This window comes from Anthonomus grandis, chromosome 5, assembly GCF_022605725.1.
Source record: "Anthonomus grandis grandis chromosome 5, icAntGran1.3, whole genome shotgun sequence".
In the NCBI taxonomy this organism is placed as follows: domain Eukaryota; kingdom Metazoa; phylum Arthropoda; class Insecta; order Coleoptera; family Curculionidae; genus Anthonomus; species Anthonomus grandis.
In genome coordinates this window covers 35522488-35535541 of record NC_065550.1, presented here as the reverse complement: position 1 = coordinate 35535541, position 13054 = coordinate 35522488, and the positions used below count along the sequence as shown (strand labels likewise).

The following is a 13054-nucleotide window of genomic DNA, read 5'->3' as shown; positions in this document are numbered from 1 at the left end:
AAAGAAGAAAGTCTTCTTGTTCAGGCAATTGATGGTCTTTAGTTGCCTGGATTGAATCAAAATATTATTTCTCTTTCAGGCAGTTGAACTAATAGAGTCATTGACTGCCTAGAATAAAAGAACTAATAATTTTCTTCCAGGCATTTGAGGCAATAAAAATGTGTTTTCAGTTCCAGTTTTTCGGTTTTAGTTAAATACCAGACAATTCCCTATAAGGCGTTTAGTGAAAATATTTTCTTGTTTTATTATTAATTCAAATTATTTTTTTAATTAAATAGCTGGATTAACTGGCTGTAAGGAAATCAAATTTATTAGGGCATTTTTTAATCATTAAAAACTGAATCAACAACTGCCTGGACGACAGGAAAATCACATAATAAAAAAAATTAAAAATTCTTTGGTACAAGTCTGAAAATACAAGAAAATATCTCAAGTACCTGGAAAAAAAGAAAACTTTCTGGAGCTTTTTGAAACTGGAAATCTAAAACAATGCCAAAATTAGTAAACAAAAAAAGAGCAAAATGTTATTAGAAAAATCTATTGAATGGAAATTTTTGGAACTACATTACCTTATCAAAAAATGCCATTTTATTCACTAAAGGGCTGGTTTTCTAATTCAGTACTTAATTAAAGCGAGTCGATCCATTTGAGGGACTCAATTGCGTGAAAGAAAATTATTATTGCTTTACTCCAGGCAGCAGAGATCTTTTCTATAGTTCAACTGCCTGGAATAAATAATTAATGTTTTCTTTCAGGCAGTTAAGGCAATAGAAAATGTGTTCTCTGTTACAGTTTTTTTTATATGCAATTGATGGCCTTTAACTAACTGGAATAAATTAAAATACTATTTCGTTTTCAAGTAGTTGAACTGTTACTGAATTACTAAAATTATGTGATTCTTCCAGGCAGTTGATGAAAAAAGGTATTTTTCCACCTTTGGGCATTAGTAAGTCGTCCTCTCCTAGTTTATCTTAGGTTCAAAGAAGAGAGCCTTCTTTTTCAGGCAATTGGTGGTCTTTAGTTGCCTGGATTAAATGAAAATATTATTTCTCTTTCAGGCAGTTGAATTAATAGAGTCATTGACTGCCTAGAATAAAAGAACTAATGATTTTCTTCCAGGCATTTGAGGCAATAAAAAATGTGTTTTCAATTCCAGTTTTTTGGTTTTAGTTAAATACCAGACAATTCCCTATAAGGCGTTTAGTGAAAATGTTTTCTTTTATTATTATTAACTAAAATATTTCAAAATTCCTAAAAAGGAAACAAAATTGACAACATTCAAATTTTCGAAAAAAAAAAATGAATAAAATTTTTATGGTGGCAGGAAAAACTCAAAGAAGTCTTGAACTTATTTCTTGACAATTACTAACCAAATTAACTGCCTGGAAGAATGAACATTTTAAAATTAAAAACATGATTTTTCCGAAAATTAAGTAGCTGGATTAACTGGCTGTAAGGAAATCAAATTTAATAGGACATTTTTTAATCATTAAAAACTGAATCAACAACTGTCTGGACGACAGAAAAATCACATAATAAAAAAAATTAAAAATTCTTTGGTACAAGTCTAAAAATACAAGAAAATATCTTAAGTACCTGGAAAAAAAGAAAACTTTCTGGAGTTTTTTGAAACTGGAAATCTGAATCAATGCCAAAGTTAGTAAACAAAAAAAGAGCAAAATGTTATTAGAAAAATCTATTATAAAAAAAATTATTATTGCTTTACTCCAGGCAGTAGGGATCTTTTCTATAGTTCAACTGCCTGGAATAAATAATTAATGTTTTCTTCCAGGCAGTTAAGGCAATAGAAAATGTGTTCTCTGTTACAGTTTTTTTATATGCAATTAATGGCCTTTAACTAAGGAGGAACGAAAATCTACAAAAAGAAATTTTTTTAAACCTTAAAGAAGCCTATAAGAAGTCAATGCTACGAAATTTAAAAAAAATGTTTTTTTTGGACATGACATTAAAATCTGAATCGGCAGCTACCTGGATGACAGAAAAACATACTGGAGCCTTTTGGAACTCTGAATCATAACAGTCAGTAAACAAAAGAAGCAAAATTTGATAAAAAAAAATAAAAATTCACAGAACTACATTATTTTATCAAAAAATGCCATTTTGCCGACTGAAAGTTTTATTTTCTCGTTCAGTTCATTAATGCAAAATTAGTTGATCCATAACTCCATTTGAGGTCCTTAAAAATAAATGTTTTATTGCCTCAACTACTTGGAAGAACATCATATTTTTTTTTAATTTCAGGCAGTTGAGGTAACAAACATTTCTCGATTCTAGTCAGTTAGAACCGCTTTTTCAATTTCAAAAATTCTTTATTTTTTTGCAATTTGTTAATCACCATTTATTTTCAAAAAAAAAAAAAAAATTAAAACCAAATTCAATCAAATTTAATAACCTTCCTATCCCGATTTTAAGATTAAACCCAATATATAACCGGAAAGTGATAAATCTATCCGGAACCTATACAGCACGCGTCCCTTTTATCAAATTTATTCGCCTTAAACAGGAAATTTTCGAAAGGTTCAGCCCTTTCGCGTCCTAAATCATGAATGATTAAAATCGCCTTTTTGAAAATATTTATTTTCTTTATTACGGATTCGATTCAGGTGTTCCGTAAACTTATTTGATTTATTAAGGAAAGATCGCTCGATAATCTCCATTCCAGAAAAATTATTGTACGGTAGATTAAATGGAGATTTTAACATTAAAGAAACGGCTTAATGGCCCGTATAATAAAGAGACGATAAGCTCCTTTTCGCTTCTACGTAAAAGGAAATTTTCTTTTATTTTTATTTTTTTTTCCAGTTTCTGCGGACCCTCGAATGGAGTTCTGGATCGATAAAGACGTTCCGGATCGAGGTTTTGAGCAGGATGTCGGCTTAATTTTTGTATTGAGGGATTGAATTAGAAAACAGCTCTTCAAACCGGATTTTTTGGTAAAATGATGTAGTTCTAAAAATTTCAGTCCAATTTATTTTTCTTATTTTCAGACATGTACCAACGACTTTTCTTTCTCTATTAAGTGATTTCCTTGTAGTCCAGGCAGCCGTTAATTCGGTTCATAAATTTCGCATCGTTGCTTCTTCCAGTTTCTCATTTTACAAAAAAAATATTCTTCTTCCAGGCAGTTGATGTTCTATTTGGTATTTCCAGGATATTTTTAAATAAAGTTTTCTTTAGTTTTAAAATCTCAACTGCCTGGAGGAAAATATAAGACTTTCCTATCTTGGGGAGACGTTTGAAGAAACTTGGTTTTAAGTTCAAAGTGGTCAATAAAAGCTGCAGAATTCCAGATGGAGGATTGATTATTTAGAAAAATTCACAAATTTATAGTGAGACTTGACCAATCTACTATTTAGATGTGATTCCAAAGATGGTTGAGTAGCTACGGGACTCAAATGGTTTGTGCTTTTGTTGAAGTGCCTGGAAGAGGGAAAATCTTCATTAAATCAACTCAATCAGGTTAATTAATATAAAAGTAGAATTTTTTTGAAAAATTGAAAAAGAATCGCCTGAAATTCTCTAGATTAGTTAACCAGAAGAAAAACTGCTTGGGTACAAGTTTGGAAATATAGAGTCTGGATCAACTGATGCCTCAAATTTGCTTGTTCAAAAAAAACTTCCACTGCTTGAGAACAAGGTGACATTTTGGAAATGAAAAACTGAAGTCTAAAAGCAGGAAGAACTTTAAATTTATTTTCTGGAAATTTAAAGGTAAAAAATAAATTTTCAGAAAAAAGAACGTATTTTTTTTTTGGGAAATTAAAGCCTGGAATAAGGAAAATTGAATTAGCTCCTTAGAAGAAAATTTGCCATAAAAAAAGAAAATCAAACATTTTTTTTTCCAGGCAGTTTTTTTGATTTCAGTTTCTTTTCCAGAATTTTCAAATAAGAACTTCTCACAGCATTAAATTTTCTATTGTTTTTCAAGGATTCTGTTGTTTCCAAAAAAGGTTTTCTTTAGCCTAGGCAGTCAAATAAATTTTCCAGTTCTTCCAGGCAGTTTCAATGGTAATTTATTTTTCCAGAAAGGGCCTTTATAATGTTTTAATTACCTCTCCAATTGAATACATTTCATACTTTTCCAGGAAGTTATAATGAAGCTTTTATTTATTTTTTCTTCACGTAAATGATTACATTTTCATTATATGTTCTTCCAGGCATTGAATATCTTAGTTTAAGTTTCCAGAAAACATTTCTTAAAATAAAACTTCGCTTCAGCCATGGGATTAGTTTTCTTTACGTACTTTAGTAATCATTTACGTAAAAAAAATAAACAAAAACTTCAAAGATTCAAGGTTTCGAAGATTCGAATCTTTGAATATTCGAAGATTTGAAGATTCAAAAATTCAAAAATTCAAAAATTCAAAAATTCAAAAATTCAAAAATTTAAAAATTCAAAAACCTAAAAACCCAAAATCAAAAAATTTTCCAATTACATTTTGACCCATATTTACTTCCTGGCTCTAAAAACTTCATTTATTTTAAGCCGCAATTAAAACAACAACAAAAATCCCGACGTGACGACAGGTATTAAAATAAAACTCGGCCACATTTTAAAAAACATGTTTTATTGAAAAATCTATTCACATTTAGACACGAAATTAAAACAAACAAATCGTCGTTAACAATTAATTCATCTACTATTGATATATATATGTATGTTTATTTATTATTTTTTTTTGTATAACAATTACCTACGTTGCAATATCTACTGACATTTACCAGGAATGTATATAGTGTTTATTTTTATTATATTATGTGTTATTTATTATGAGAAATACGTACGTTTTCTTCATTTAGGGAACTATCGTCTAGGAAAACCAGTGGAAATCATTTATTTTTGGACATTGAGCCTTTTTCTATATAAAAAGTGTTTTAAAGTCTGTATTTTGAAATTATGTTCAATTTTGGGGATTTTAAGGGTGGCGGCTTTCAAAATCAAATAGTTAGAAAGTCTGTAAAAACGCAGAGATTAAGTTACTCAATGAGTCTAAGGTCCAAATTATGGTCAAATGAAAAACTGGAAATTTGATAAAATTGGAAACTTGGAAAATTAATTATTGGAACCTAAAAAGTTCAAAAATTTGTCAGATACCTTAAATCGCTTTGTAAAAGAGAAAAAATAAATGATTTTTAATCAAGAAAACTTCAAAATAGCGTGCAGACGCCATTTTAAAATATCTTACGAGAAGAAGAACGTATACAGGGTGATGTTCTGGAAACTCAAAAAATTTGCATGCTATATGATTAAATTTTTGCATTCTCTAACAAATTTCGAGAAAACAAGGCCGATTTAGGACAAACAGCTGTCGAGATGCCAAAAGCTTTTTAAAAAAATCTCATTAATTTGATCAAATAATAGCATGTGACCCATCAAACTTCTTGGAATTTCACCGAAACGTCATAAAATACATGTAAAATAACCGATATTATTAAGTCTTCTAGTTTCAGCACAAAATTGCATTAAAATGTAAACAAGGAATCACCATTATTCACAAGGACTTTTTTGAGCTAAGACCGCTATTATAGGAAAGATCGCTAATTTACCTTAAAAACTAAGTTCAGAGGCGCACGCTGGGGTTTTCTATTTTTTTTTTTTTTAGTAATCTGTACAATTATATTAACAAAAAAACATACTATAGAGCGTATCTACAGACCTACAGACGAATATATACAAATCGCCTTACTCTACGCCTCCGATTGTCCAAAGTAATTCATTTAGCACAACCTATAGAAGAATAGTAGTTACAATAATGACCCTGTAGATATATAGAATGTTGTCGTATATGTACAAATGTAAATTTATGCTAAAAAATATATCTATGTTATCCTGTCCGTCCTTAAGGCCCCCACAAAACGAGAAAATCTTCATCATACCCGTCGAAAAATCAGAGAGAAAATACAATTTTCCCAAATTTCCACGACGGCTTTTACGGTTCATATTACGAGCTCGCGTATATCGCGCGAATTTATCTTCGTGACATTTATTCCTTTTTCGCGTTAATCTTTATATTCTCGAATATTTCTCAACCTTCGCGAAAACAAATATTATACAGGGCGTCTTAGTTTGATTAAGTCTCACTTAGTCTACACAACTGATGAGGGTGGTTCGCCCTCGTAACCCTCGTCGGGACTTTCCGTCAGTACGTCGTTCGCGTTCGGATGTTCCTCGGGATGTTCCGGTACGCTCGCGCACACGACACTACCGCGCACGATTATGTACGACGACGACTCGCTCGTGTCGTCCTCGGTGTCGGTTTGGGCGCTCGCGCACTTTTTCGGCACCGCCGGTTGGGACCAGTCGGGCGGGGGGGTACCGCCGCTTCCCGACGGTTGACGTGGTACCGGATAACCGTCCGCCGTATATCTGAAATGAGAAGAAAACATTCGATTTTAAGTTGAAAAATAAATTTTTTACATTAGAGGATTTTCCGTTGTTAATAGAAGAAGTTGTATTGTATTGAATCTATTTTAAATGTTTGTCAACAATAATTTCTGTATATTAAGTCTTATCAATTTGAAGTAACTGATCACCATGACTGTCAATGTATATAGTATTAAAATCAAGTCGATTTGTAGCTGTAAGGGAAAAAGCTATTACTATAAACTATATAATATTAATTTTTGAGTTGATCATGCACGCACTGGCTAATTATTAAATTTTTTATGATGTATAGTAGCAATATTTTGTATTGCTAAATTTCTATAAAATTTTTTATGACTTTTTAAACATTGTATTAATGTTACTTTTTTTATTTTACTTTCTTGTTACTATTTTTATTTACTTTCCTATTTACATTTAGTATAAGAAATTTGACCAGGTACATTTATGTCTTTTGTACCCAGTTTTGTATATATTCATTTAGTACTTGTATTTTGATTTTTATATTTATGTGTTTTGCTTTTTCTGTATAGCTTTGTCTACGAATTTCTTTAAATTTTTCGACAATAAAGCATATTTAATTGATTGATTGATTGATATAAGTATAGGTGGATTTTGAGACATTCAGTGAAACTTAAAAGAGTCCAGTCAATGTTTTATTTTACTTATATCCAGTATGACATGATTTTTTACCTAAAGGATTCCTAAGGTTTTCCAGAAAAAGTAACTACGTAGTACAGTGTCAATCAGTCCAATTTAACTGCCTGTATACTGCCATTAAGGTAATCTGCAAAGACCTTTGGCACCCTGACCCTAATACTTAACTTACAATATTAGAATTTAGTTATTTCATATTAATCTGTTTATTTTTTAAATCCTTAAATCCACTATTCACAATTTAAATTCTGTACAGATTTTTTTTTCATTTTGTCCTTTTATTTATGCTTCTAATGATCCCATTTTTTTTTAAATTTAGATTGATGATAAATTTTCTTGAGTAGCTCCTTGAACAATATCACGAGCAAATATATTATTAGTTTTAGTTATATTATTAGATAACGCAATTTCTGGATCTTGACTGTTCCGACTTTCTATTCAGATTTTTAGGAAATAATGATCAATTTTACTCAACAATTGTGTGTCAATTTTAGTCACATTTGTGTCACACATATTGGAAGAAAGGAAATTCACACCCTTTCTTTCACTCATGTAAGTTAGCTAAACAAAATATTTGTGAAATATTTATTGTATACCAAAATTAAGCTTTTTCCATTGTATGCGAAATAGTGGCAAAATTGTATTTTTTGCTGATAAACCTCAGTAAGCCAAACAACTTTTGTATAAACTAAATTTGTCATAAGGCCATAGATTTTTCGTAAAAAAAATAAAATGCATGTTTTTTTATATTTACAATCATGTTACGTACTAATATATAAACTGTTTAGTTTTTCCTGGCTCTCCTACATTAAATAGCGACTTTTCTTATAAGACTTTTTCTATTATCTCTTTATGATTAACAGATAACCAAACATTTTTTTTGATTTGGATTTTTTAGAAAATTCCAATTTGCACTTTTTGGATTAGGGCTTTTTCGTGATTCTCTCCCACTGTACGGAGAAAACTTTCAAAATGGCCTTTTCTGCTGGTAGAACTCATTAAGATAAAAAACTTTTATATAAGCGAAATTTGTCGTTGAGCCATAGATATTTTGTAAAAAAATTGAATGTGTTTTTTTTTAAATACAACAATCAGTGTACGTACCCCTACATATAAAATGTTTTATTTTTTTCCTCTCTTTCCTATGGGAAATATAGACTTTTTGTATAAGGTTTTTTTCATTATCTTTTCATTGTTAATAGATGACAATTTTTTTGATTTCAGCAATTTTTGACCAAAAACAAAATGAGCGTATAACTTTCTTGCAACAAGTTTTTTGAAGAAAATTGAAAATACTTTTTATTTTGTCCTTAAAAAGGGCATCAATTTCAAAAATAAAAAATAAAAAACTTTAAATATATTTTGAGAAAATTACACTTTTTGGATTAGGGGTTTTTCGTGATTCTCTCCCACTGTACGGAGAAAACTTTCAAAATGGCTTTTTCTGCTGATAGAACTCACTAAGATAAAAAACTTTTATATAAGCGAAATTTGTCGTTGAGCCATAGATATTTTGTAAAAAAATAAAATGTGTTTTTTTTTAATATAACAATCACTGTACGTACCCCTACATATAAAATGTTTTATTTTTTCCTCTCTTTCCTATGGGAAATATAGACTTTTTGTATAAGGTTTTTTTCATTATCTTTTTATGGTTAATAGATGACTTAATTTTTTTGTACTGATTTTGACAATTTTTTTGATTTCAGCAATTTTTGATGAAACTTTCATGCAACAATTTTTTTGAAAAAAATTGTAAAATACTTTTTATTTCTTCCTGAAAAAAAGCATCAATTGCAAAATTAAAAAATATAAAATTTCTAATATATTTTAAGGAAATTGCGTTTTTTTTGAAAAAAGAGGTTTTTTATGATTTTCTCCCCTGTATGAAAAACAGTTTAAAAATTGCATTTTTGATTAATAGAACACACTAAGGCAAATAACATTTGTTTGTCTATTGACTTTCTCATTATCTTATCATGATTGTTATATTGCAAAAAAATTTTTGGATTTGCACAATTTTTTTTAAATTCTAAATTTTCAACCAATTTCGGGCAAAAACCAAAATAAGACTATAACTTTTTTGTTTGTGGTTCTTTTAAATTATTTAATTTTTTTTTAATTTTATCCCTAGAAGAAGCATCTATTACAGAAAAAAAATATTTTTTTTTGTACAATTTGAGATTGAGTAAAGGCATTTTTGAGAATAGAGGTTTTTCGCGATTTTCTTCTACTGTATGGACAAAAACCATTAAAATTCATTTTTTTATTGATAGAACTCATTAAGCCAAACAACTTTTATATGAGCCAAATCTGTCGTAAAGACATAAATATTTTGTAAAGAAAATAAAATGAAAAATTTTACGATCATGTACGTACCCCTATATATAAAATATTTTATTTTTTCCTGGCTTTCCTATAGAAAATAGAGATTTTTCCTTTAGGACTTTTTTCATTATCTTTTTGTGATTAATAAATCTCCGTTTTTTTTTTTTTTTGATTTGGACAATTTTTTTAAAAATTCTATATTTTTCATCCATTTTTGATTAAAAAGGTATAACTGCTTTATTTTTCGTTCATTGAAAAAAAAATTGTAAAATGCTTTTTGCTTTGTAAAAATTGCAATTTTGACTAATAGAACACACTAAGGCAAATAACATTTTTAAGAGCCAAAGAAAAGAAATTTTCCAAACTAAATTATATGCATTGCCCCTATTGAACACTTTTTTAAAAATTCATCAAAAACCAAAATAAACCTCTAACTTTTTTATTGTTCGTTTTTTGTAAAAAATTGTATAATTAGTTTTTTCGTTTATGCTTTTCATACAGTTTAATGGCTTTTCGGTCCAGGCATTTTGAGTTATTTTTAAATACTTGAAAAGAAAACAATTTCAATGTCTTGGATAGGAAATTATTCTACATAAACCATCTGGAATAAACCATTTAAAATGTAATAAGGGATATAAATAGCATCAAAAGATGCCAAGAAAAAAGTATCTGGAATAGAGTTGGAAGATATAAAGCGGTTATTTTAATTGTTATTTTACTCCTTTAAGGAAACTTAATCGTCCGTATTTGTAATAATTAATTCCAGGCATCTGAAATAATTTATTATTTTATTCCAGGCATTTGGAATTTTTTTTATACTATTATCCAGGAAATAATTTTTTATTCTAGAGATTTGAAGGTATTTTAATTTTCTTCCTAGGGATTGATGGTACACTAGTAATTGTACACTTACAATCATACAAACACTAAGTAATTATTCAAGTTCTTCGTGCATTTGAAATTTTTTTACAACATTCTATGCAATTGAAATTATTCCTGATTTTTTCCAGGTTTTTGAGCTGTTTTTAGCTTCAAAAGCCGGTAAAATATGAAGATTTAAAAAAATAATCACAAATGCCTGGAAGATATAAAGAGGTTTCCAATTTAATTGAAATATTCGTTTTATTGCTATTTTTAATTTCTCCCTGGAACTTTAAACTTTATTCCGAGAATTTCGGATTGATTTTTTTTACATACATCCTTCAGGACTTTTCAATTTATTATTAAGAAACTCGAAACATTTGGAATAAAAAGACAAATTTATTCTTCAAAAGCTCGGAAAGAAAAAGATCTTTGTTTCATACTAATTGAAAAAATTGAAAAAAAATTTAAATTCTAAATTTTCAGCCAATTTCGGGCAAAAACCAAAATGAGCCTATAAATTTTTTTTGTGTTTGTGTTTATATTTAAATTATTTAATACTTTTTATTTTATCCCTAGAAAAAGCATATATTACAAAAATAAATATATTATTTGTACAATTTCAGTAAGTGCATTTTTCAGATTAGAGTCTCTACTAACTCCTACTATATGGACAAAAGCATTCAAATACCCTTTTTTATTGATAGAACTCATTAAGCCAAATAACTTTTATATGAGCTAAGTTTATCGTTAAGCCATAAATATTTTATAAAAAAATAAAATGTGATTTCTTGAAAAAATTGGCAATCATGTACGTACCCCTATATATAAAATGTTTTATTTTTTCCTGACTCTCCTATAAAAAATAGAGATTTTCTTTATAAGACTTTTTTTATTATCTTTTTGTGATTAATAAATCTCCAATTTTGCAAGTTGAACAATTTTTTTTTAATTCTAAATTTTTCATCCATGTTTGACCAAAAACCGAAATGAGTCTATAACTTCTTTATTTTCCGTTCATTGAAAAAAAATGTAAAATGCTTTTTGCTTTGTATTTGAAAGGAGGATTTAGTGCATAAATAAAAAAATATAATTTTTATATAAATTTATAGAAAAATGCAATTTTTTGCATCTATGAAAAAAAGTAAAGCTCAGTTTCATTCAGAAAAAAAAATGCATTCATCCTTATGGGCTTATCATATCGTTATATGGAAGCTATATTATGGAAGTTCAACAAGCGATTTTTTTTCCTAAATTCCACTTTATTTTCCACTCATAACCGCACATTACAAACAACTAAAAAATATTGAAAAAAAACCATCGTTTGCGCATTTTTCGGTACCGCGCTTTAATTTCGCCCTCCAAAATTAGTTTCGAAACCCGGGAAAACGAGAAATTTAAACTCCGGGAAACAAGAGTCATCAGTGTGTTTGACGATTAGGGGTCCGACGTATGCAAAAAAAAAAATTCCGGTTCGATGGACCGCGGGCAATTTTGTAAACAAAACGCGAAATTTATATGGAAATTCGTTTCTTTCTTTTTTTTTTTGTTCTGTTGATTTCTCGGTTTTGTTTTTTGGGAAATTACGATACGAACTAGATAGAAAAAAAAAACGCCTTTGATAAATAAAAGAAACATGTTAAAGGCAATTTTATTATTTTTTTGGGGGCAAAATAGGCACTTTTGCTAAGAAAACGCATCTAATATCCAAGAATGATGGACGATCGTAGTAAAATGATGTTTCTTGTCTGCAGCAGGTACATTTACGTAAGAGAAATTATATCTACAGGCAATTGAGGACGTCGCTGTAAAGCGAAACGAGATAGAGACCCTAAAGGTTTCACTTTTTTCGCATAAAAACCAGACACTAAAACTAACAATGCAAATTGAGGAAGAGACAAAGTTTTCCGAACTATCAAAGGCAAATAAAATCCTTAGGTAGAAAGTGAAGAGACTAGAAGAACAAGAAAAGTTTAAATTTCAGATCAGCAATATTAGCAGATTGCCATTTATAAACTATGGATTTGAGATGTCCCCGAAGAAAAAGTCTAAGGGTGTTAAGGGTGTTTATAAATCAATTAAATTGAACTTCATATCTTCCAGGAATTGGGAATAATTTTAATACGTCTTCCAGGGATTTTTTTAAAATTTTATTCCAGGTTTTTTGAGTAATTTTTTATTTTCTTCCAGGCATTTGAACGTTATCAAAAATTGGAAATTAGATATTAATAAGTCAACAGGCCTGGAAAAGATTAATTTTTTTTCTTTGGCTCATAAAAATGTTATTTGCCTTAGTGTGTTATATTACTATTAGTCAAAATTGCAATTTTTGCAAAGCAAAAAGCATATTACAGTTTTTTTTTAATGAACGAAAAATAAAGAAGTTATAGATTTGTTGAAATATAGTATATAACACAGTTTGGGTTTTGGCCAAAAATGACTAATAAACTTGGAATTTTTAAAAAGTTGTCTAAATAAAAAAATATTTCTGTCAGCTAATAACCATAATAAGACAATGAAAAAAGTCTTATAAGAAAAGTCGTTTATTTCCATAGGAAAGCCAGGAAAAAATAAAACATTTTATATATAGGGGTACGTACCATGATCGTAATAATTTTCAAAAAATCGTATTTTATTTTTTTATGAAAAATCTATGGCTTTATGACAAATTTGGCTCATATAAAAGTTGTTTGGCTCAATGAGGTCTATCATTGAAAAAACAGATGTGGTTCTATTTTCCATACAGTGGAAAAAATCATTAAAAACCTTTAATAATAAAAATGCAATTTTCTCCATATTTATTGG

At 28.8% G+C, this 13054-nt stretch overlaps 1 protein-coding gene across 2 annotated transcripts in view; it reads right to left on the bottom strand.

Annotated features, from left to right (window-relative positions):
• Positions 1–4581: 4581 nt before the first annotated feature.
• LOC126736680 (leucine-rich repeat-containing protein 24-like) overlaps positions 4582–13054 on the bottom strand; it is a 156174-nt gene continuing 147701 nt past the window's right edge. For both annotated transcript variants that reach the window (XM_050441169.1, XM_050441170.1), the window contains exon 7: positions 4582–6388. In XM_050441169.1, the coding sequence (XP_050297126.1) occupies positions 6109–6388 (280 nt within the window). In that variant the 3' untranslated portion in view covers positions 4582–6108. The remainder of the gene's footprint in view (positions 6389–13054) is intronic.